We start from the raw sequence: 26,795 nt of genomic DNA on the forward strand, positions 1-26,795 counted from the left end.
TTTGGAGGTTATTTCCCTAACTCAATTGTGATGGTTATGATAATGTGCAAATTGGACTAAAACTGTACTTACATTGAAAACATATATAAACGTGATAATTCATTATCATTGGTGCCTGTGTTAACAGACACTTGCCATACATATAACATACTGTTTGTTGGAGGTTTTACTAGGATTTTGTACTATTTTTGGGTGTACCCACCTTTCTTATTTCTGTACCTGTGGTATTTTATCTGACTTTTTATTCATGTTCTTACATGAAAGCTATAATAAACATATATACCTTTTAATTGTTACCTTGGTCGTGTTTAAATCGTTGTTTTTTTTTTTTGAGCTTTATTGATGTTTTTGCTTTATGGCTATTTGCATGCAGGATAAAATTGGTGTTTCTAGGTATTATATTTTTAAACCATGTTAAATAACTTATTTATTAGTTACGTTAAATACTACTGAACAAGAACCAGAACATCTTGTAATAGACTTACACCCCAGTTGGTCATCAAGTGGAAGTAATTCTTCTTCCTTTTTCTTTTCTAGTATGTTAAATTAGTCAAATGGAAGAGCTCAACAAGCGGGGATTCTGACAAGCCTAAGAAATATTGTGTGTGTTGTGTTTTCTAGCTATTCATATCTGGAGGATGTTTATAGGAACATGTCATTTGCTAGTTTATTGTAACTTAAGATCTGCTAGCTTGTTCCTTTCCTGTCCAGCGATAGTCATTAACACCTGAGTGCAGGAAAGAATAAAAACTGGACCTTTACCCCTGTGTCATGTTATAATAATGTATCTAAGACGTCCATGTAATGTAATTCCACTTTTGCTAACACTAAACTAGCAAAGCAAAGGCAATGGGGGATAACATCCTGATCACAGAGAGTCTGCCGCTGGAGCCCCAGCGATCCTGAGACCCTGAAGAACTCTGTGTGAATAGAGTGGTTGATGGTGCACACTACTGCTCCATTCACTCTTAATGGGACAGCCAGGGAAAGCCAAGAATTGCACTTGGGTAGACTTTTGTGCACTCCTATAACAATGATTGGAGCAATGAATGAGTGCTTATTATCGATTTTCACTCTTTTCATCCTGCTCCTTATGATTGGTGGGGGTTCCAGTGGTTGAACACCCAGGGATTATGACTTTAACCCCTATCCAGCAGATAGTCAAACTTCAGAATACCCCTTTAATATTAGAAAATGACTTTTTAGTGATAATCGTGTTATATACTACATATTATATATACACTCACTGGCCACTTTATTAGGTACACCTGTCCAACTGTGTGTTAAGACTTAATTTCTAATCAGCCAATCACATGGCGGCAACTCAGTGCATTTAGGCATGTAGACATGGTCAAGACAATCTCCTGCAGTTCAAACCGAGCATCAGTATGGGGAAGAAAGGTGATTTGAGTGCCTTTGAACGTGGCATGATTGTTGGTGCCAGAAGGGCTGGTCTGAGTATTTCAGAAACTGCTGATCTACTGGGATTTTCACGCACAACCACCTCTAGGGTTTACAGAGAATGGTCCGAAAAAGAAAAAAAATCCAGTGAGCGGCAGTTCTGTGGCCGGAAATGCCTTGTTGATGCCAGAGGTCAGAGGAGAATGGGCAGACTGGTTCGAGCTGATAGAAAGGCAACAGTGACTCAAATTGCCACCCGTTACAACCAAGGTAGGCAGAAGAGCATCTCTGAACGCACAGTGCGTCGAACTTTGAGGCAGATGGGCTACAGCAGCAGAAGACCACACTGGGTACCACTCCTCTCAGCTAAGAACAGGAAACTGAGGCTACAATTTGCACAAGCTCATCGAAATTGGACAGTAGAAGATTGGAAAAACGTTGCCTGGTCTGATGAGTCTCGATTTCTGCTGCGACATTCGGATGGTAGGGTCAGAATTTGGCGTAAACAACATGAAAGCATGGATCCATCCTGCCTTGTATCAACGGTTCAGGCTGGTGGTGGTGGTGTCATGGTGTGGGGAATTTTTTCTTGGCACTCTTTGGGCCCCTTGGTACCAATTGAGCATCGTTGCAACGCCACAGCCTACCTGAGTATTGTTGCTGACCATGTCCATCCCTTTATGACCACAATGTACCCAACATCTGATGGCTACTTTCAGCAGGATAATGCGCCATGTCATAAAGCTCGAATCATCTCAGATTGGTTTCTTGAACATGACAATGAGTTCACTGTACTCAAATGGCCTCCTCAGTCACCAGATCTCAATCCAATAGAGCATCTTTGGGATGTGGTGGAACGGGAGATTCGCATCAGGGATGTGCAGCCGACAAATCTGCGCCAACTGTGTGATGCCATCATGTCAATATGGTCCAAAATCTCTGAGGAATGCTTCCAGCACCTTGTTGAATCTCTGCCACGAAGAATTGAGGCAGTTCTGAAGGCAAAAGGGGGTCCAACCCGTTACTAGCATGGTGTACCTAATAAAGTGGCCAGTGAGTGTATATATATATATATATATATATATCTACATATATAGATATCTACAGCTCTGACAAAAAATAAGAGACCACTTTCAAATGTTCAGTTTGTCTAAATTTTTCTCTTTATAGGTATATTTTTGAGTAAAATGTAAATTGCTCTTTTAGTCTATTAACTTCTGACAACATGTCTCCGAATTTCTAAGCAATAAATTTTTTTTTCTGACAAAGAAAAAAGATCAAAATTTCCAAAAAACAAACCCCAGTGCTTTCAGACCTGAAGTAATGCAAAGAAAACAAGCTCATAATCATTTAAGAACAACAATACTAATGTTTTAACTCAGGAAGAGTTCAGAAATGAATATTTTGTGGAATAACCATGATTTTTAAAAACAGCTTTCATGACAGTACAGGACTTTGATGTGGTGGTCTCTTAATTGTTACAATTTTTACATTATATATATATATATACACACACACACACATACAGTGGGGAAAAAAGTATTTAGGCAGCCACCAATTGTGCAAGTTCTCCCAATTAAAAAGATGAAAGGCCTGTAATTGACATCATAGGTAGACCACAACTATGAGAGTCAAAATGAGAAAACAAATCCAGAAAATCACCTTGTCTGATTTGGCAAGATTTATTTTGCAAATAATGGTGGAAAATAAGTATTTGGTCACCTAAAAACAGGAAAGATTTCTGTCTCTCACACACCTCTAACTTCTTCTTTAAGAGGCTCCTCTGTCCACCACTCATTACCTGTAGTAATGGCACCTGTTTGAACTTGTTATCAGTATAAAAGACACCTGTCCACAATGTCAAACAGTCACACTCCAAACTCCACTATGGTGAAGACCAAAGAGCTGTCGAAAGACACCAGAAACAAAATTGTAGCCCTGCACCAGGCTGGGAAGACTGAATCTGCAATAGGCAAGCAGCTTGGTGTGATGAAATCAACTGTGGGAGCAATAATAAGAAAATGGAAGACATACAAGACCACTGATATTCTCCCTTGATCTGGGGCTCCACGCAAGATCTCACCCCATGTGGTCAAAATGATCACAAGAACGGTGAGCAAAAATCCCAAAACCACACAGGGGGACCTAGTGAATGATCTGCATAGAGCTGGGACCACAGTAACAAAGGCTACCATCAGTAACACACTATGCCGCCGGGGACTCAGATCCTGCAGTGCCAAACGTGTCCTCCTGCTTAAGTCAGTACATGTTCGGACCCATCTGACGTTTGCTAGAGAACATTTGGATTATCCAGAAGAGTATTAGGAGAATGTTATATGGTCTCATTATACTAAAGTAGAACTGTTTGGTAGAAACAAAACTAGTGTTTGGAGGAGACAGAATGCCGAGTTGTATCCAAAGAACAGCATATCTACTGTGAAGCATGGGGGTGGCAACATCTGCAAAAGGACCAGGACAACTGATCCATGTACATGAAAGAATGAATGGGGCCATGTATTGTGAGATTTTGAGTGCAAACCTTCTTCCATCAGCAAGGGCATTGACGGTGAAACGTGGATGGGTCTTTCAGCATGATAATGATCCCAAGCACACCGCCAGGGCAACGAAGGAGTGGCTTTGTAAGAAGCATATAATGGTCCTGGAGTGGCCTAGCCAGTCTCCAGATCTCAACCCCATAGAAAACCTTTGGGATTTGAAAGTCTGTGTTGCCCAGCGATAGGCCCAAAATATCACTGCTCTAGAGCAGGGGTCCCCAACCGCCGGTCCGCGGCCCAGCACCGGGCCGCTGCAGTGCCCTTGCTGGTCCGCGGACACAAGGGGAGCCAAGGGCGGTCAGTGGCGTAGCGGGGGCTGGGGCGGCGCGCAGCAGTTCTTAGCGGCGGGCAGGGAGCGATCAAGCAGCTCCGCTGCCTGCAAGAGGGAATAGCAGGAGCGGAGCTGCAAGGACCCGTCCACTGCGTCCAGCTTCCTGCCCGCCGCCCGCGCTTCCTGTCTCTGACTGACACAGAGAGGAGCGCGGCCGCTGCTGTGTCAGAGCGAGGAAGCGCGGGCGGCGGGCAGGTGAGAGGAGAGAGGTGGTGTGTGTATGTATAATGTGTGTGTGTGTGTGTGTGTTGGCTTGTGTTTGTGTAGCCTGGCCCTGGAGGAGATGGGGACATGAGGAGAAGGCCATGAGGGGAGTGATGGAGAGACATTTTTGTTACAATTTTTACATTATATATATATATATACACACACACACACATACAGTGGGGAAAAAAGTATTTAGGCAGCCACCAATTGTGCAAGTTCTCCCAATTAAAAAGATGAAAGGCCTGTAATTGACATCATAGGTAGACCACAACTATGAGAGTCAAAATGAGAAAACAAATCCAGAAAATCACCTTGTCTGATTTGGCAAGATTTATTTTGCAAATAATGGTGGAAAATAAGTATTTGGTCACCTAAAAACAGGAAAGATTTCTGTCTCTCACACACCTCTAACTTCTTCTTTAAGAGGCTCCTCTGTCCACCACTCATTACCTGTAGTAATGGCACCTGTTTGAACTTGTTATCAGTATAAAAGACACCTGTCCACAATGTCAAACAGTCACACTCCAAACTCCACTATGGTGAAGACCAAAGAGCTGTCGAAAGACACCAGAAACAAAATTGTAGCCCTGCACCAGGCTGGGAAGACTGAATCTGCAATAGGCAAGCAGCTTGGTGTGATGAAATCAACTGTGGGAGCAATAATAAGAAAATGGAAGACATACAAGACCACTGATATTCTCCCTTGATCTGGGGCTCCACGCAAGATCTCACCCCATGTGGTCAAAATGATCACAAGAACGGTGAGCAAAAATCCCAAAACCACACAGGGGGACCTAGTGAATGATCTGCATAGAGCTGGGACCACAGTAACAAAGGCTACCATCAGTAACACACTATGCCGCCGGGGACTCAGATCCTGCAGTGCCAAACGTGTCCTCCTGCTTAAGTCAGTACATGTTCGGACCCATCTGACGTTTGCTAGAGAACATTTGGATTATCCAGAAGAGTATTAGGAGAATGTTATATGGTCTCATTATACTAAAGTAGAACTGTTTGGTAGAAACAAAACTAGTGTTTGGAGGAGACAGAATGCCGAGTTGTATCCAAAGAACAGCATATCTACTGTGAAGCATGGGGGTGGCAACATCTGCAAAAGGACCAGGACAACTGATCCATGTACATGAAAGAATGAATGGGGCCATGTATTGTGAGATTTTGAGTGCAAACCTTCTTCCATCAGCAAGGGCATTGACGGTGAAACGTGGATGGGTCTTTCAGCATGATAATGATCCCAAGCACACCGCCAGGGCAACGAAGGAGTGGCTTTGTAAGAAGCATATAATGGTCCTGGAGTGGCCTAGCCAGTCTCCAGATCTCAACCCCATAGAAAACCTTTGGGATTTGAAAGTCTGTGTTGCCCAGCGATAGGCCCAAAATATCACTGCTCTAGAGCAGGGGTCCCCAACCGCCGGTCCGCGGCCCAGCACCGGGCCGCTGCAGTGCCCTTGCCGGTCCGCGGACACAAGGGGAGCCAAGGGCGGTCAGTGGCGTAGCGGGGGCTGGGGCGGCGCGCAGCAGTTCTTAGCGGCGGGCAGGGAGCGATCAAGCAGCTCCGCTGCCTGCAAGAGGGAATAGCAGGAGCGGAGCTGCAAGGACCCGTCCACTGCGTCCAGCTTCCTGCCCGCCGCCTGCGCTTCCTGTCTCTGACTGACACAGAGAGGAGCGCGGCCGCTGCTGTGTCAGAGCGAGGAAGCGCGGGCGGCGGGCAGGTGAGAGGAGAGAGGTGGTGTGTGTATGTATAATGTGTGTGTGTGTGTGTGTGTTGGCTTGTGTTTGTGTAGCCTGGCCCTGGAGGAGATGGGGACATGAGGAGAAGGCCATGAGGGGAGTGATGGAGAGACGGCAGTGATGGGGTGAAGGCAATGATGGGGAGAGGGGAGTGATGGGGTGAAGGCAATGATGGAGAGACGGGAGTGATGGGGTGAAGGCAATGATGGAGAGGCGGCAGTGATGGGGTGAAGGCAATGATGGGGAGAGGGGAGTGATGGGGTGAAGGCAATGATGGGGAGACAGCAGTGATGGGGTGAAGGCAGTGATGGAGAGACGGGAGTGATGGGGTGAAGGCAATGATGGAGAGGCGGCAGTGATGGGGTGAAGGCAATGATGGAGAGAGGGGAGTGATGGGGTGAAGGCAATGATGGGGAGAAGGGAGTGATGGGGTGAAGGCAATGATGGGGAGAAGGGAGTGATGGGGTGAAGGCAATGATGGAGAGATGGCAGTGATGGGGTGAAGGCAATGATGGAGAGATGGCAGTGATGGGGTGAAGGCAATGATGGGGAGAAGGGAGTGATGGGGTGAAGGCAATGATGGGGAGAAGGGAGTGATGGGGTGAAGGCAATGATGGGGAGAGGGGAGTGATGGGGTGAAGGCAATGATGGGGAGAAGGGAGTGATGGGGTGAAGGCAATGATGGGGAGAAGGGAGTGATGGGGTGAAGGCAATGATGGGGAGAAGGGAGTGATGGGGTGAAGGCAATGATGGGGAGAAGGGAGTGATGGGGTGAAGGCAATGATGGAGAGATGGCAGTGATGGGGTGAAGGCAATGATGGAGAGATGGCAGTGATGGGGTGAAGGCAATGATGGGGAGAAGGGAGTGATGGGGTGAAGGCAATGATGGAGAGATGGCAGTGATGGGGTGAAGGCAATGATGGGGAGAGGGGAGTGATGGGGTGAAGGCAATGATGGAGAGATGGCAGTGATGGGGTGAAGGCAATGATGGAGAGAAGGGAGTGATGGGGTGAAGGCAATGATGGGGAGAGGGGAGTGATGGGGTGAAGGCAATGATGGGAAGAAGGGAGTGATGGGGTGAAGGCAATGATGGGGAGAAGGGAGTGATGGGGTGAAGGCAATGATGGGGAGAAGGGAGTGATGGGGTGAAGGCAATGATGGAGAGACGGCAGTGATGGGGTGAAGGCAATGATGGAGAGAAGGGAGTGATGGGGTGAAGGCAATGATGGGGAGAGGGGAGTGATGGGGTGAAGGCAATGATGGGGAGAAGGGAGTGATGGGGTGAAGGCAATGATGGGGAGAAGGGAGTGATGGGGTGAAGGCAATGATGGGGAGAAGGGAGTGATGGGGTGAAGGCAATGATGGAGAGACGGCAGTGATGGGGTGAAGGCAATGATGGAGAGATGGCAGTGATGGGGTTAAGGCAATGATGGGGAGAAGGGAGTGATGGGGTGAAGGCAATGATGGAGAGATGGCAGTGATGGGGTGAAGGCAATGATGGGGAGAGGGGAGTGATGGGGTGAAGGCAATGATGGAGAGAGCAGTGATGGGGTGAAGGCAATGATGGAGAGAAGGGAGTGATGGGGTGAAGGCAATGATGGGGAGAAGGGGGTGATGGAGCACTTATTCAAAACCTATGGTGAGTTGAGTCACATTATAAATGTTATTTAATTATAAGTATGCACTGCTACACTACAACCATGTCCATAGCCCCGCCCCCTTATGACCAAAGCCACACCCCTGCCACACCTCCATCCCCGCCCTGCCGGGCCATGGAAGAATGGTCTTGCTTGAAACCGGTCCCCGGTGCAAAAAAGGTTGGGGACCACTGCTCTAGAGGAGATCTGCATGGAGGAATGGGCCAACATACCACCAACAGTGTGTGCCAATCTTGTGAAGACTTACAGAAAACGTTTGACTTCTGTCATTGCAAACAAAGGATAACAAAATATTGAGATGAACTTTTGTTAATGACCAAATAATTATTTTCCACTGTAATTTGAAAAATAAATCTTTCCAAAGCAAACAAGGTGATTTTCTGGATTTGTTTTCTCATTTTGACTCTCATAGCTGTGGTCTACCTATGATGTCAATTACAGGCCTCTCTCATCTTTTTAAGTGGGAGAACTTGCACAATTGGTGGGCCGACTAAATACTTTTTTCCCCACTATATATATATATATATATATATATATATATATATATATATATATATATAGGTATATATAATTTTTATTTTGTTTTGTTTTATTTCGGCACAATGAGCCTGGGATTTATTTTGATTGCCATATTTGGAGTCAGAAAATAATTTTCCCCTAATCAGGGGCAATTGACATCTGCCTCATGGGTTTCTGCATTTCTCTGGATCACGATGGCAGGTTTATAGGTTGGACTTGATGGACTTTTTTCACCATTACCATATTATTTACTAATGAAAGTTTGTCTTCTTTCATAGATAATTTTCTATGCCAGTTCTCTCCTCTTCGTCCAGGTCCTCAGTTCAGACACATCAAAACCTTTGAAAACAAGGAAAAAAGGTCAAACTAAAGGAAAGCAGAACCCCACTCAGGACAAAGGCCATGGGAAGACTTCTCCAGACCCTGTGCTGGGTGTAAATTCTTTTGCTCCTTCACAGATTTATAGTTTAGTGGAGGAATATGAACAAAGTTTAATGGAAATGGTACACCAGCTGCGAAATGGCTCTGAATCTTCTGGCGGAAAATGTGAAGTGAACCTAAGGCTTTGGCTTTCTAATAGGAGAAGCTTATCACCCTGGGCTTACCGGTAACTTTTTTCCACAACTTAATAATGTTTTATTCTCTCAAAGTTCATAAGAAATAATTTCTCAGTAATAACGTTTAAAGATAAGAACCCCATGATTACCCTGTAGTACAAGGCCTTCATTCTGTATTGTGACATATAATCAAGGTCTAAGTATCTGCATTAATTTTTGTAGACATTTCAGTCTATATGTAGTCAGACCTTCATCAGAAACAGATTGCCGTGAAGGACAGAAGAAATTGAAAAAAAGCTGCTCTAACTGCTTTATCTTGAGCACATTTACATCAGTTTCTTTTCATTTTCTTCTGTCCTTCACTGCTATCTGGTTCTGATGAAGGTCTGACCATATATTGACAAAAACGTCATATGATTTATGATGTATTGCCTGTTTAATACATTCTGAAATTTGATTTTGGGGCATGTCAAGTTCGCCGTATTTACTGGAGTCGAAGTGGAACTCTACATATGCACCCATCCGGCAGGAGTGCTATGAAGTCCCTTACTTGAATGCATTATAATACTCTGCAAAACTGTTTAATTCTGTTCACTCTCAACCCCAGCAGCTGACTCCCTATTGGGTCAGTCTACAGCCCATCTTTTCTTCTTGGATGCGTACCTTAAAGGGAATCTGTCAGTAGGATTCCCCCCCAAGAAAACCCCAAAACTATATTTATAGTTCTTTCAAAGACAAGTCAAACTATGCCTTTACATAGACAGTCCACTCCTCCATTACTGAGAAAACAGCTGTGAAGACACATGGGTCAACAGGTGATCTAGTTTTCTGACTTGAGACTGCATGGGCCAGGAATTATTCCACTAAACGCCCACTAATTTTACTGTGGTCATAATACTACTCAGACAGCACAGGATGAGGGTAAAACAGTGTGGCAATACTTTATTGAACCACGGACAATAACACATAGAACAGTCCCAGCAAAATACCAAAGATGGTGCAAAATACAATCTCACCCTTCAGCTGACTCACTGGGATTGAAGCAGCTGCAACTTCCATGGCCAACTACCCCCACCTGTGACACCCACAGAGAGGAGGTAACAGCAAGCTTAGGAAGCTGACATTCCATTGAGATATGAGGCCAAGTGATTGGAGGGTCACATCCTGGCTTCTCCGAACATCTCCACAGAGCCAGGTGACCGGTGGGTTCCAACTCTGGTTTTCCCAAATGTATTCATGGGGCTCAGGTGACCAGTGGGTCCAAATCCTGCCTTTCCCATATGTATCCATGGGTTCAGTGATGGTCAATGGAGCAGACCTGTATTCTTTCAGCTGAGGCCTTGGTCCCCTAAGCTGGCATCCTGTAGAATGTTAATGATGTCCTAGCTGCTGTCTTGTAGAGTCTTCCTGGTTGTGGTTTTGTAAAGAGTCTATGGTTCTTTGGATCTCTTGTTACAGAGGCATATTCTCTTTATATAGTTCCCAACTGCTGTCCTTCAAGCCATCATCCAGAGGTTTAGAGGAAGGCATGATGAGATTAACACATTGTTTGAGTATTTAATCACTATGCTTAGTTTGTCAGTCTCTGTTTTGCAGGTCAACAACCCACAAAATGGTCAATCAGCATATACAATCAAACATCAATTGTTCAATGACCACGCATCCATATCTTGCAGAGAGAACAGACAATAAGTTACAGCACACAGCAACGTAAACTTCAATATTCAGGCTTGTAGAAGCAATATTCTTGACCAACCAAAGAAAGACACATAAATTCATAAATTCAAAAGTCAACATAAAGCTAATAATGTATGTCTCCTGGTCTACTGAATAAATGTTGTGTCGTCACATCGGTATTGGAATGTATATACAAATGAGGGTACAGATCTGAAGTCTCTGTCTCTTAGGCACTATTTTTCACACAGCGCCACCTTCTACTGCTTAGCTGACAGCCTCTACTTCAGGCAAAACCAACAGTCAGTAAAGAAGTAGGAGGAGTTGGTGGTGGGCAGAGAATAGAGCTGGAGTGAATGAGACTTCAGATTTTCAGCCTCAATTGCATATCAATTCTAATGCTGATTTCTCAGGAAAGGACTGTCTATATAAAGGTGTTGCTGGACTTGTCTTTGAAGGAGCTATATGCAAACAACGAAACTGGAAAAGAAAGTAAGCGCAATAGGGTCTTATCTGGTAACAAAAAGGTGTCAAGGAAAGGGATCCATTCACCTTATATAGTTGCTACAAAGCAACATGTAACTGGCGTGACAGATATCAGCCACTGTTAAGACATCAGTCACTAGAAGGACCAAACAATGGGAAACGATTGGGAGGGAGATGTCACTCCTGTGCTGCTGATGAATCCACAATGGTTTCCAATGGATAAAACTTATTCATAAAATAGGTTTACAGGGTTAACCCATTTCGAGGCCGTGCAGGACCTCTTCATTAGGACAGAAACCTGGTCCAACCTGGTTCATCAGGTTTCTGTCCTGATGAAGAGATTTTGCTTGACCTCGAAATGCATTGACCCTCTAAACCTGTTTTATGAATAAATTTTATCCATTGAAATCCATTGTGGATTCATCAGCAGCGGCGCAGGAATGATCTCCCACCCGATCGTGACGAGCTACATGCGCATATATTTAGTTTGGGATGTGAAATCTGGCTGACAGGACAGATTCCCTTTAAGTCAAATCTGATTAAATAAAATCTACTCAAATTAGATTTGAGCTGTAATGGGCATTAAAGTAAGAAAATAGAAAAGCTGTAGAATGACCAGAAATTAAGCAGGTTGCCCAGATTTAGACTAATCAAGCAGTTTCCAGGGTATTGTAAGGCTATGTGTACACATTGTGGATTTTAATGCGGATCTGCAGTGTTTTTTTACGCGTGGAATTGCATGAAATCTGCATTGTAGGGCACATCTAATGTTAGTAAATGGTAAATGAAGAATTGCTGTGCACATGCTGCGGAAAAATCCACGCAGATTTGCAGCGTTTTTTTCCGCAGCATGTTTATTCTTTTTGCGGATCTGGATCAGCGTTTTTCGGTCTGGCACATCTCTCTCTCTCTTTCTCTCAGAAAAAGTTCACCCGAATCCATTCCCAGTTTAGATACAAAGGAAACAGTTCACCAGAATCCATTCCCAGTAACACCAAACAAATCTGCACAGCAAAAACACATTCAAATCCGCATGAAAAACGCAAGCGTTTTTCCATGCGTTTTCTGCCAGGAGAAGTGGATTCTCTGCAGAAAATTCTGCAGGCTAATGCTGCAGAAGAAAAGTAATTAAAAATGTTATGGATATGAACACCTGTGGGGGCAATTTTTACTTAACTACAGATATTTTGGCCTAAATAAATCGTTTTTGCAATGGTCTACATTAAAAATTTAGAACTGTTTCGCTCCAAAAACCTCTATGTTTCACTCTTCATAACTGGCTGCAGAATGAGTGACGGTAACTTATAATTGGTAAGTGAGTTTGCGCTGATAGCAGAGTTTGTAACACTTATCTATCTTCTCTTGTACTCCCCTAAGCTGATTTATGACTATATTTAAGGTAAACTAAACTTAGCCCTATTTACTTAAAAATTCCCATTCCAACAGAAACACTATTCCCATTCTTAACTCAATTTGTGTCTGTGTGGGTATTTCTTTCTATATTCTTTCTGGTACTTTGCCTACCTCATTGTCAAGCATTGTGAAGACAAACTGAAATAATTCTGCCATCTCTACTGTAGAAGTGACAAGTCTTGCTTTCTTCATGGAAACTAGGTTGCAAGGAATTCTGGTTGGCAAACATTAGATTAAAGAAAGAAATCCAATGAAACCAATCAAATTGTTGCAGACGTTTTTTACGTCAACTTTTGGAATGACTTTAAAAACTTTCATAATATTGGGCTACAACTGTCAAACTCAAGTGCTGAGGTTTTCATCTAATGTAAGACGACAATGCAGTGATGGTCCCCTTATAGGAAAACTGTCTCAGTCAAAAAGTGATGGACTTGTACCTAACAGTAACTTGGCTAGTTGCTTTGAAACTGCACTTTTTGATATTAAGAAATCAGTAAATGTAAAAACTTTCAAGACTGCCATAGATACAGTATGCAATCTTGATATTTAATTACATAGGACCTTCTCAATCTAAGTTTATTACATTCCATTTAGAGTGACCTTTAACACTTTTAAAAAATCAACCTGATTGGTAGTTATTTTTCTTTATCAACCCAACAATCTGAAATCCCCTTCGGATGCATTTCACCACCTTGGTTTATTCTAGTCGCTTTCTTCTCTCTCCAAGTTTCACACACACTTTTCCTCTTTTCTGTATGCCCTTTATCTGATGCCAGCTGGCATAGAACATGTCAGGACTCTGTTCACATTCATTTTTCAAGTAGCTCGGTCACTTACTTATTGAGGTCCTTGGAAGCCCTCAGTTTCAGCAAGTTTAAAAATGAGATAATGTACTTTAGAAATAAGGTTGTCTGCTTCGAATGTTCTCTCACCAACTTTGTTTGCTAAATGTAGTCATCAATGACAAACAAGTACAACTATAGAATATAAAGTTCTACCTAATGAAAATGACATGACATAGAGAACACAATCATGAGTCAAAGTTGTATTGCTGCTATAAAACAGCTATGAAATTGAATATACTACAGAGCTTAGTATATTTTTTAACCCCTTCCCGACCTGTGACACAGCGTATGCGTCATGAAAGTCGGTGCCAATCCGACCTATGACGCATACCCTGTGTCATGAATTCAAAGCCCCCCTGCGGGTCGGGTGACCGGGGTCAATGAAAGGTCACCTGACCCGCAGATACAGGGGACTTTGTAATTCACCACAGGGGGCGTGGCTTCGCCCCCACGTGGCTACGATCGCTCTGATTGGCTGTTAAAAGTGAAACAGCCAATCAGAGCGATAGTAATATTTCATCAATGAAAAGTGATGAAATATTACAATCCAGCCATGGTCGATGCTGCAGTAGCATCGGACATGGCTGGAGACACCGATTTGACCCCCCCCCACCGGCGATCGCCCCCCCTGCCACTGAATGACAGCGGCGATCTGCCGCCGCTGTCATCATTAGCCCCCCCTCCCATTCCCTTCGCTCCCCGCCAGCTTCCGATCCTCCCCTCACCCACTCTCACGGCCCCCGGCACCTTCCAAGTCCCCCCGTCGCTCCCGGTGTCCGGCGGGTCCGGTTCATGGGCGCCGCCATCTTAGAAAATGACGGGCGCATGCGCAGTGCGCCCGCCCGAATCTGCCAGCTGCAGATTCCATTATTTCATTTTCATCACTCTCAGAGTGATGAAAATGAAATAAAAAGTAAATGAACCCCCCGATTATCACCCCCATAGGTAGGCAGAACTAATAAAATAAAGAAAATATTTTTATTTTTCCATCAGGGTTAGGGTTAGGGTTGGAAAGAGGGTTAGGTTTGGAAAGAGGGTTAGGGTTAGGGTTGGAAAGAGGGTTAGGGTTGGAAAGAGGGTTAGGGTTGGAAAGAGGGTTAGGGTTAGGGTTGGAAAGAGGGTTAGGGTTGGAAAGAGGGTTAGGGTTGGAAAGAGGGTTAGGGTTGGAAAGAGGGTTGGAAAGAGGGTTAGGGTTGGAATTAGGGTTGGAAAGAGGGTTAGGGTTGGAAAGAGGGTTAGGGTTAGAATTAGGGTTAGGCTTGTGGTTAGTGTTATGGTTAGTGTTGGGGTTAGGGGTGTGTTGGGGTTAGGGTTGGGATTAGGGCTAGGGATGTGTTGGGGTTAGGGTTGGGGTTAGGGGTGTGTTGGGGTTAGGGTTGGAGTTAGAATTGAGGGGTTTCCACTGTTTAGCCACATCAGGGGGTCTCCAAACGCGACATGGTGCAACCTTTGATTCCAGCCAATTTTGCATTCAAAAAGTCAAATGGTGTTCACTCCCTTCCAAGCCCCGACGTGTGCCCAAACAGTGGTTTACCCCCACATATGGGGTATCAACGTACTCAGGAAAAATTGCACAACAACTTTTGGGGTCTAATTTCTCCTGTTACCCTTGGGAAAATAAAAAATTGGGGGCTAAAAAATTATTTTTGTGGAAAAAAAATGTTTTTCATTTTCATGTCTCTGCATTATAAACTTCTGTGAAGCACTTGGGGGTTGAAAGTGCTCACCATACATCTACAGAAGTTCCTTGGAAGGTCTAGTTTCCAAAATGGGGTCACTTGTGGGGGGTTTCCACTGTTTAGGCACATCGGGCTCGGCAACCGTAATGACGACTGCAGACTATTCCATCAAAGTCTGCATTTCAAAACGTCACTACTTCCATTCCGAGCCCTGACGTGTGCCCAAACGATGGTTCCCCCACACATATGGGGTATCAGCGTACTCAGGACAAACTGGACAACAACTTTTGGGGTCCAATTTATCCTGTTACCCTTGTGAAAAAAAAAATGCGGGCTAAAAATCATTTTTTTTTAGGGAAAAAAATGATTTTTTATTTTCACGGCTCTGCGTTATAAACTTCTGTGAAGCACTTGGGGGTTCAAGGTGCTCACCATACATCTAGATAAGTTCCCTGGGGGGTCTAGTTTCCAAAATGGGGTCACTTGTGGGAGGTTTCTACTGTTTAGGCACACGGGCTCAGCAAATGTAACATGACGCCCGCAGACCATTCCATCAAAGTCAGCATTTCAAAATGTCACTACTTCCCTGCTGAGACCCAACGTGTGCCCAAACAGTGGTTTCCCCCCACATATGGGGTACCAGCGTACTCAGGACAAACTGGACAACAACTTTTGGGGTCCAATTTCTCCTGTTACCCTTGTGAAAATAAAAAATTGCGAGCTAAAAATTCATTTTTTGAGGAAAAAAAAGATTTTTTATTTTCATGGCTCTGCGTTACAATCTTCTGTGAAGCACTTCGGGGTTCAAGGTGCTCACCACACATCTAGGCAAGTTCCTTATGGGGTCTAGTTTCCAAAATGGGGTCACTTGTGGGGGGTTTCCACAGTTTAGGAACATCAAGGGCACTGGAAATGTAACATGATGCCCGCAGACCATTCCATCAAAGTCAGCATACCAAAACGTCACTACTTCCCTTCCGAGCCCTGACGTGTGCCCATACAGTGGTCATCCCCCACATATGGGGTATCAGCGTACTCAGGACAAACTAGACAACTTTTGGGGTCCAATTTCTCCTGTTACCCTTGTGGAAAAAAAAATTGCGGGCTAAAAATCATTTTTTTTGAGGGAAAAAAATGATTTTTTATTTTCACGGCTCTGCGTTACAATCTTCTGTGAAGCACTTGGGGGTTCAAGGTGCTCACCACACATCTAGATAAGTTCCTTGGGGGGTCTTGTTTCCAAAATGGGGTCCCTTGTGGGGGGTTTCTACTGTTTAGGCACACAGGGGCTCAGCAAATGTAACATGATGCCCGCAGACTATTCCATCAAAGTCAGCATTTCAAAATGTCACTACTTCCCTTCCGAGCCCCGACGTGTGCCCAAACAGTGGTCTCCCCCCACATATGAGGTATCGGCGTACTCAGGACAAACTGGAAAACAACTTTTGGGGTCCAATTTATCCTGGTACCCTTGTGAAAATAAAAAATTGCAGACTAAAAAATTTTTTTTTAGGAAAAAAAAAAGATTTTTTATTTTTACTGCTCTGCATTATAAACTTCTGTGAATCACCTGGGGGTTCAAAGTGCTCACTATGCATCTAGATAAGTTCCTTAGGGGGTCTAGTTTCCAAAATGGGGTCATTTGTGGGGGAGCTCCAAAGTTTAGGCACACTGGGGATCTCCAAACACGACATGGTGTCCGCTAACGATTGGAGCCAATTTTCATTTCAAAAAGTCAAATGGCGCTCATTCCCTTCTGCGCCCTGTCGTGCACCCAAACAGTGCCCCCCCCACACATATGGGGTACCAGCGTACTCAGGACAATCTGGACAACAACTTTTGTGGTCCAATTTCTCCTGTTACCCTTGTGAAAATAAAAAATAGCGTGCTAAAAAATCATTTTTGAGGAAAAAAAAATGATTTTTTATTTTCACTGCTCTATGTTATAAACTTTTGTGAGGCACTTGGGGGTTCAAAGTGCTCACTACACATCTAGATAAGTTCCTTAAGGGGTCTAGTTACCAAAATGGTGTCACTTGTGAGGGAGCTCCAAGGTTTAGGCACACAGGGGCTCTCCAAACGCGACATGGTGTCCGATAACGATTGGAGATAATTTTCCATTCAAAAAGTCAAATGGCGCTCCTTCCCTTCCGGGCCCTGCCCTGCACCCAAACAGTGATTTATGACCACATATGAGGTATTGGTGTACTCAGGAGAAATTGCCCAACAAATTTTAGGATCCATTTTATCCTGTTGCCCATGTGAAAATGAAAAAACTGAGGCTAAAAGATAATTTTTGTGAAAAAAAAGTACCGTACTTTTTTTTTTTACAGATCAATTTGAGAAGCACCTGGGGGTTCAAAGTGATCACTATGCATCTAGATAAGTTCCTTGGGGGGTCTAGTTTCCAAAATGGGGTCACTTGTGGGGGAGCGCCAGTGTTTAGGCACACAGCGACTCTCCAAACGCGACATGGCAACCGCTAAATATTCCAGCATATTTTCCATTCAAAAAGTCAAATGGTGCTCCTTCCCTTCTGAGCCCTGCCGTACGCCCAAACAGTGGTTTATGACCACATATGAGGTATCGGTGTACTCAGGGGAAATTTCCCAACAAATTTTAGGATCCATTTTAAACTGTTGCCCATGTGAAAATGAAAAAATTGATGCTGAAAGGAAATTTGTGTTGGAAAAATTAAAATGTCCATTTTTTCCTTCCACATTGCCTTAGCTGTTGTGAAACACCTGAAGGGTTAATAATCTTCTTGAATGTGGTTTTGAGTAGCTTGAGGGGTGCAGTTTTTAGAATGGTGTCACTTTTGGGTATTTTCTGCCATATAGACCCCTCAAAGTGACTTTAAATGTGAGGTGGTCCCTAAAAAAAATGGTTTTGTAAATTTTGTTGTAAAAATGAGAAATCGCTGGTCAACTTTTAACCCTTATAACTTCCTAACAAAAAAATATTTTGCTTCCAAAATTGTGCTGATGTAAAGTAGACATGTGGGAAATGTTATATAGTAACTATTTTGTGTCACATAACTCTCTAGTTTAACAGAATAAAAATTCAAAATTTGAAAATTGCGAAATTTTCAAAATTTTCGCCAAATTTCTGATTTTTTCACAAATAAACGCAAAAATTATCGACCTAAATTTACCACTAACATGAAGCCCAATATGTCACGAAAAAACAATCTCAGAATCGCTAGGATGCGTTGAAGCGTTTCAGAGTTATTACCTCATAAAGGGACACTTTTCAGAATTGCAAAAAATGGCCAGGTCATTAAGGTCAAAATAGGCTGGGTCATGAAGGGGTTAATTAAAGTATCACAACTTTCTTATGGGGAATGAATACTTGCTGTAACTCTATGTTCAGCTCCACACATCGATAATTCATTGGTTGGGTATGGACTGGGTGCAGATCTCATTACTTAAAATCAACAATGTAAAAAAGTGAGGACAGCGCTTCCCAGGTTGGGGAAATTCAGTCACTTTATTCTGCCATCTGTTGCAACGTTACGATCTATACAGATAAAGATCTGTATAGATCGAAACATCGCAACAGATGGCAGAATAAAGTGATTGAATTTCACCAACCTGAGAAGTGCTGTCCTCACTTTTTTACATTGTTTGGACTTTTTGCCAAGAAGAACCCCTTGAATATGAATATGATGTGCGCTTTCAGTATTGGTAACGTTAACCCTTTGTCTACATGAGGTGCTGTGAACTACCACTTATTTGAATATACTAAAATCAACAATATCATAGGAATATACAGTATGAGGTTGTCAAGTTTGGGTCAGGAGACTTGTGGCTATTCCGTATATCACATTCCATACTGAATGATGTGTTAAGCCGGCCAAACATTGAAGACTGATATTGGGTATATATCTTGGCTGCAATGTGGACCATTTTCTTACATGTAGGTCAAATTGATGAGGCATAGGGTCTAAATACATGACCCAAGTCCTTTACGTATACAAGTCTCAGCAATTCTGCCATGTGTTATCAGAGATATCAGTGATTTAGGACAGAACTTATATTGGTGTATACTTAATTCACTATTATCAGAAGACCTATAGAGATTAGGGAGACATGCAAGCATAGTTACCTATCGATTCCTGGTAGTGGTAGATGAGGCCTTGATATTTTTGTACAGTGAAAAAATATGAAAGAAAAGTCAGCTCACCACGTTGTAGGAATATGTGGTAAAATTCAGAAAAAAATGTACCGTATTATCAGTAATGAATAAAATTCAAAAACAGAGATGGAATCACCAGCAGCACACTGACCAATGTGTCTCATGAATAAGGCTCCTTAGGCCTGTTTCACACATCCATCTGTTACCATCAGTCAAAAGCCGCCGTTTTTCAAAAAAAACGGATCCGCCATTTTGTTTGGCGGATCCATTTTTTTTCCCATTGAGTTGCATGACCGGCGGATCTTGTCGGATGGCCATCCATTGGATCCGTTTTTTTGCGGATCCGTCAAAATTTTGGCTTCCGCCAACATCCCTGGACAGACAATGCAACGTTTTTTCGGCCGGCCAGATCCGCATTTTACATTGCCCGGAGGACTTGCCTCGGCCGCAAATTTAACCCGAAACTCTGTTCTGGCGGCTGAAAAATCAATCTCTCTTTCTCTCTCTTCCTTTAAATTTCTTACTTCTCCAGATCCGTAAAAAATAACGGTCCGGTGACACACGTTGATATCCGTATGCTGGCGGATCCGTTTTCAGCCATTTTTGCAGATCACAACTGACAGAAAAAACTGAAGTCTGAAACAGACCTTAGCCGGAACGCGTTGGTCAGTGTTTGCCGCTGGTGATTCCATCTCTGTTTTTGAATTTTATTCATTTTTGATAATAAAGTTTTTTCTGAATTTTACTACATATGCCTTGCTGGATTTCCAATCCTTTTCATATTGAATTCTGTTATTTTTGTAGGTCCCAATGACAGAGGTGGGAGCATATTCTCATTTCCTGTAAATATGGCATAAACAATAAAGATGGTGTCGGAATTTTTTGAAAAGAATGCTCATTGACCTAGAAGTTTCTCAGCGAAAGGAGATATCTGTCCAGGTTCCCTATTGGCAAAGAATCAACATTTTCTTCCAAAAAGTTGAAAAATACTCTTCCACTTGATATAATAATTCTGAATATTTCAGGCTGTACCAAAAATAGATATTGTATGGCCAGATTCACATGTACAAAATGCCTCTCTCTAAAAGCAAGAGTGGTAAAACAGAGTTTTGCGATTAAGAAAAAACATTGCCAAACATTTATTGAATATTTGTTTGTCTCTTCCAGTATAAACCATGATGAAAGCCGCATTCCAGTCGACATACCAGAAGCTCAATGCTTGTGCTCTGGTTGCATCAACCCTTTTACTATGCAGGAGGACCTGAGCATGTCCAGTATTCCCATCCATAGCAAAATACCAGTACGTAGGCGATTTTGTGAGAATAGTTTGGCTGGACTACGCGGAAGGAAAAGAAAGAAGTGTCAAAAAGAATACACTACAGTCATGGAGAACATAGCTGTAGGATGTACCTGTATCTTCTGAAGACAGCACTAGTCCATCTCATCTCTTTATATCTTCATTCCTGTATGCAGAATGATACAGTAATGGTGAATCATTAGTTCAATGACAGAACACATCTGCAAAGTGTACAATTTATAAAGGTTTCAAAGTAATATGTTCTATTTATTTCACAATACTCGACAAACCAGCAATTCTAATCAACAAGTACTACTAATCATACTGGTGTGTAATTTAACGTGCTAGGACAATATATTGTATATGCTAATAAAAATCATTCCATGGTAAATAAAGTATAGTTTATTAATAGAGTTGAGCGATACCAGCCGATACTTGAAAATATCGGATCGGAATGGATCGGCCGATCTTAAAAAAAAGTATCGGTATCGTCGATTCCGATACCGGGAACCAATGCAAGTCAATGGGGCCAAAATATCGGAATTAAAAAAAACCCTTTCTTTCCTTGTAGGTTAATTCTACATGAAGAAAAACAACTAAGAATAATGTAGAATATATTGTGGGAGGTGGAGGAGACATTAAAGCCATAGAGGTTTAGCCCAATCAAATGGAATAGCAGGAATTAAACTTTTTTTTTAAAGACGTTAGGAGTTACAAAGATATTGACTGTTAGCCTCATTTATATTTTGCCAGACATGTATGTCTTCTTCTTCTTTCTTCTTTCTTATTCTTCTTCCTTTTTTTACCTTCTTCTTCTTATTATTATTATTCCTTTTTTTACATTCTTCTTCTTCTTCTTCCTTTTTTTACATTCTTCTACTTCCTTTTTTTACATTCTTCTTCTTATTCCTTTTTTTACATTCTTCTTCTTCTTCCTTTTTTTAAATTCTTCTACTTCCTTTTTTTACATTCTTCTTCTTCTTCCTTTTCTTACATTCTTCATATTCTTCTTATTCAACAATTATTATTCTACATATTCAACTTCTTCATCTTCTTCCTATTCTTCTTCATCATATTCTTGTTTGTGTCAGGCATTCCTGTAGTTGTTATCTAGAAAAGTTAGAAGTTTACACCTTCCGTTCTGCCTGTCACAAAAGATTTACAACAGGATTTGTCCGCGTTCCGTTTGGCCTGCAGCAGCAGGCCTTTTCCAGGGGCACCACGAGGAGGAACGGACTCACCCCCATACACTGCTTAGTCTTCTTCTGCTTATAAATAAGATAATATCATTTGCTCAGAGTATTAGTCTTATGCTTAATGTTCTTCTGCTTTGTTTTTTTATGCTTCTTTGTCTTCTCTCTCTTGTTGTTCTACATCTTGGTGGTTGTCTTCCTGTTCTTTGTCCTCTTGAACCAGCTGACGGTACTGGCACCCGGAGGGGCAGCAGAAGGAACAAGAGCCAATGGCACTACCGAGGACCAGCTGACGGTGCTGGAACCCGGTTACTAAGCAGGAGGTACCGGTGCTACAAAGCACTACCAAGGACCAGCAGACGTTGCCGGAACTCGGATACCGAGATGGAGGCACCTAGGCCAAAGGCTCTGACGAGAACCAGCTGACGGTGCTGGAACCCGGAGGGGAAGCATAAGCTGCAAGAGCAAATGGAAATAGCGAGGACCAGCTGACAGTGCTGGCACCCGGAGGGGCAGCAGAAGGAATAAGAGCCAATGGCACAACCGAGGACCAGCTGGCGGTGCTGGAACCCGGTAACTAAGCAGGAGGTACCTGTGCTACAAAGCACTACCAAGGACCAGCAGACGTTGCCGGAACTCGGATACCGAGATGGAGGCACCTAGGCCAAAGGCTCTGACGAGAACCAGCTGACGGTGCTGGAACCCGGAGGGGCAGCTGAAGTTACCCCTGAAAAGCAAAGTTGGCATGCCGCAAGCTGGCCGCAGTTACCGAATCACACAGTCCTACAGGGGGTGCTTGTCCTACTGGCACTACGGAACAAGCCTTTCTTACCAGAACCCGCAGTCCACATAGGAAGCACCTAAACTGCTGGCACCCTAGCCTCGGCTAACCCAACCGCAACACGACATGGCAACTTGGGGTGGCAAACTGACATTGACACTTCCCGGAAACAGCAGGCAGGGCTGGAACCAAGCTGGGCAGGAGGGAGTACCCATGCCAAAGTCAGTTATGAGCAGAAACTGGCGATGTTGGAACCCAGGGACAAGCACTTAGCAGGCTGAGGCCTGATGTGCTGTCAATTGGGAGGCAGCAGGACAGATTGCCATCAAAACAGCAGGGGAACAGCTGATGTTACTGAGCTAGTTATGGGAATGTGGACAGAGCAGGCGACATTGCCGGACACACATCAGGGGATTAACTGACCGGACTGAACACCTATAACACAGGAACAAGTGTGGATTGTGCAGACGCCACTTCGGAGCTGTAACTGGCAGGGTTGGAGGACAGGGGAAATACGAGAGACAGTGGAGCCACAGGCCTAATTGGAGCACGGTTAAAAATCAGTAGTAGTACGACTGTGTAGGCAGCAGGAGACTTTGCCATCCACACAGCAGGGGATCAGCTGACGTTACTGAAACCCACTGAGACACGGGAGCAAGTGTCTCTTTCCGTGTGGACGGCACTTCCGAGCTACAACTGGCTGTGTTGAAGCCCAGGAAATAGGAGGGTGTAGGCAGAGGCCTACTGTATTTGGAATGTGGAGACAGCAGGAGAGACTGCCATCCACACAGCAGGGGATCAGCTGACGTTACTGAGCCCCACTGAGACACGGGTGCAAGTGTCTCTTTCCGTGTGGACGGCACTTCCGAGCTACAACTGGCTGTGTTGAAGCCCAGGAAATAGGAGGGTGTAGGCAGAGGCCTACTATATTTGGAATGTGGTGACAGCAGGAGAGACTGCCATCCACACAGCAGGGGATCAGCTGACGTTACTGAACCCCACTGAGACACGGGAGCAAGTGTCTCTTTCCGTGTGGACGGCACTTCCGAGCTACAACTGGCTGTGTTGAAGCCCAGGAAATAGGAGGGTGTAGGCAGAGGCCTACTGTATTTGGAATGTGGTGACAGCAGGAGAGACTGCCATCCACACAGCAGGGGATCAGCTGACGTTACTGAACCCCACTGAGACACGGGAGCAAGTGTCTCTTTCCGTGTGGACGGCACTTCCGAGCTACAACTGGCTGTGTTGAAGCCCAGGAAATAGGAGGGTGTAGGCAGAGGCCTACTGTATTTGGAATGTGGTGACAGCAGGAGAGACTGCCATCCACACAGCAGGGGATCAGCTGACGTTACTGAACCCCACTGAGACACGGGAGCAAGTGTCTCTTTCCGTGTGGACGGCACTTCCGAGCTACAACTGGCTGTGTTGAAGCCCAGGAAATAGGAGGGTGTAGGCAGAGGCCTACTGTATTTGGAATGTGGAGACAGCAGGAGAGACTGCCATCCACACAGCAGGGGTTCAGCTGACGTTACTGAACCCCACTGAGACACGGGAGCAAGTGTCTCTTTCCGTGTGGACGGCACTTCCGAGCTACAACTGGCTGTGTTGAAGCCCAGGAAATAGGAGGGTGTAGGCAGAGGCCTACTGTATTTGGAATGTGGTGACAGCAGGAGAGACTGCCATCCACACAGCAGGGGATCAGCTGACGTTACTGAACCCCACTGAGACACGGGAGCAAGTGTCTCTTTCCGTGTGGACGGCACTTCCGAGCTACAACTGGCTGTGTTGAAGCCCAGGAAATAGGAGGGTGTAGGCAGAGGCCTACTGTATTTGGAATGTGGAGACAGCAGGAGAGACTGCCATCCACACAGCAGGGGATCAGCTGACGTTACTGAACCCCACTGAGACACGGGAGCAAGTGTCTCTTTCCGTGTGGACGGCACTTCCGAGCTACAACTGGCTGTGTTGAAGCCCAGGAAATAGGAGGGTGTAGGCAGAGGCCTACTGTATTTGGAATGTGGTGACAGCAGGAGAGACTGCCATCCACACAGCAGGGGATCAGCTGACGTTACTGAACCCCACTGAGACACGGGAGCAAGTGTCTCTTTCCGTGTGGACGGCACTTCCGAGCTACAACTGGCTGTGTTGAAGCCCAGGAAATAGGAGGGTGTAGGCAGAGGCCTACTGTATTTGGAATGTGGAGACAGCAGGAGAGACTGCCATCCACACAGCAGGGGATCAGCTGACGTTACTGAACCCCACTGAGACACGGGAGCAAGTGTCTCTTTCCGTGTGGACGGCACTTCCGAGCTACAACTGGCTGTGTTGAAGCCCAGGAAATAGGAGGGTGTAGGCAGAGGCCTACTGTATTTGGAATGTGGAGACAGCAGGAGAGACTGCCATCCACACAGTAGGGGTTCAGCTGACGTTACTGAACCCCACTGAGACACGGGAGCAAGTGTCTCTTTCCGTGTGGACGGCACTTCCGAGCTACAACTGGCTGTGTTGAAGCCCAGGAAATAGGAGGGTGTAGGCAGAGGCCTAATGTATTTGGAATGTGGTGACAGCAGGAGAGACTGCCATCCACACAGCAGGGGATCAGCTGACGTTACTGAACCCCACTGAGACACGGGAGCAAGTGTCTCTTTCCGTGTGGACGGCACTTCCGAGCTACAACTGGCTGTGTTGAAGCCCAGGAAATAGGAGGGTGTAGGCAGAGGCCTACTGTATTTGGAATGTGGAGACAGCAGGAGAGACTGCCATCCACACAGCAGGGGATCAGCTGACGTTACTGAACCCCACTGAGACACGGAGTCTCTTTCCGTGTGGACGGCACTTCCGAGCTACAACTGGCTGTGTTGAAGCCCAGGAAATAGGAGGGTGTAGGCAGAGTCCTACTGTATTTGGAATGTGGTGACAGCAGGAGAGACTGCCATCCACACAGCAGGGGATCAGCTGACGTTACTGAACCCCACTGAGACACGGGAGCAAGTGTCTCTTTCCGTGTGGACGGCACTTCCGAGCTACAACTGGCTGTGTTGAAACCCAGGAAATAGGAGGGTGTAGGCAGAGGCCTACTGTATTTGGAATGTGGGGACAGCAGGAGAGACTGCCATCCACACAGCAGGGGTTCAGCTGACGTTACTGAACCCCACTGAGACACGGGAGCAAGTGTCTCTTTCTGTGTGGACGGCACTTCCGAGCTACAACTGGCTGTGTTGAAGCCCAGGAAATAGGAGGGTGTAGGCAGAGGCCTACTGTATTTGGAATGCGGAGACAGCAGGAGAGACTGCCATCTCCACAGCAGGGGAACAGCTGGCAGTGCTGAACCCCACTAACACTTGAACGAATGTGTTTGGCTCTGTGGAGACGACACTTCTGAACACCAACTGACGCTGTTGGAGCCCAGGATTAGGCGAGGAGCAGGCTGGGGCCTGTTGCTTTGGCAGGTGAAGGCAGCAGGAGACTTGCCATCTCCACAGCAGGGGAACAGCTGGCAGTGCTGAACCCCACTAACACTTGAACGAATGTGTTTGGCTCTGTGGAGACGACACTTCTGAACACCAACTGACGCTGTTGGAGCCCAGGATTAGGCGAGGAGCAGGCTGGGGCCTGTTGCTTTTGGCAGGTGAAGGCAGCAGGAGACTTGCCATCTCCACAGCAGGGGAACAGCTGGCAGTGCTGAACCCCACTAACACTTGAACGAATGTGTTTGGCTCTGTGGAGACGACACTTCTGAACACCAACTGACGCTGTTGGAGCCCAGGATTAGGCGAGGAGCAGGCTGGGGCCTGTTGCTTTTGGCAGGTGAAGGCAGCAGGAGACTTGCCATCTCCACAGCAGGGGAACAGCTGGCAGTGCTGAACCCCACTAACACTTGAACGAATGTGTTTGGCTCTGTGGAGATGACACTTCTGAACACCAACTGACGCTGTTGGAGCCCAGGATCAGGCGTGGAGCAGGCTGGGGCCTACTGGATTTTGGCAGGTGTAGGCAGCAGGAGACTTGCCATCTCCACAGCAGGGGAACAGCTGGCAGTGCTGAACCCCACTAACACTTGAACGAATGTGTTTGGCTCTGTGGAGATGACACTTCTGAACACCAACTGACGCTGTTGGAGCCCAGGATCAGGCGTGGAGCAGGCTGGGGCCTACTGGATTTTGGCAGGTGTAGGCAGCAGGAGACTTGCCATCTCCACAGCAGGGGAACAGCTGGCAATGCTGAACCCCACTAACACTTGAACGAATGTGTTTGGCTCTGTGGAAATGACACTTCTGAACACCAACTGACGCTGTTGGAGCCCAGGATCAGGC

The 26,795-nt window shown here is 45.0% G+C and overlaps 1 protein-coding gene across 2 annotated transcripts in view; it reads left to right on the forward strand.

Moving 5' to 3' along the window:
- Nucleotides 1-20,893, forward strand: part of IL17B (interleukin 17B) — a 34,865-nt gene extending 13,972 nt beyond the window's left edge. For both annotated transcript variants that reach the window (XM_073575199.1, XM_073575200.1), the window contains 2 exons: nt 8,699-9,027; nt 20,379-20,893. In XM_073575199.1, the coding sequence (XP_073431300.1) occupies nt 8,699-9,027; nt 20,379-20,634 (585 nt within the window). In that variant the 3' untranslated portion in view covers nt 20,635-20,893. The remainder of the gene's footprint in view (nt 1-8,698; nt 9,028-20,378) is intronic.
- Nucleotides 20,894-26,795: the final 5,902 nt, after the last annotated feature.

The sequence above is a fragment of the Dendrobates tinctorius genome, unplaced genomic scaffold (assembly GCF_039654945.1).
Source record: "Dendrobates tinctorius isolate UK_male_01 unplaced genomic scaffold, ASM3965494v1 ptg000043l, whole genome shotgun sequence".
Classification (NCBI taxonomy): Eukaryota; Metazoa; Chordata; class Amphibia; order Anura; family Dendrobatidae; genus Dendrobates; species Dendrobates tinctorius.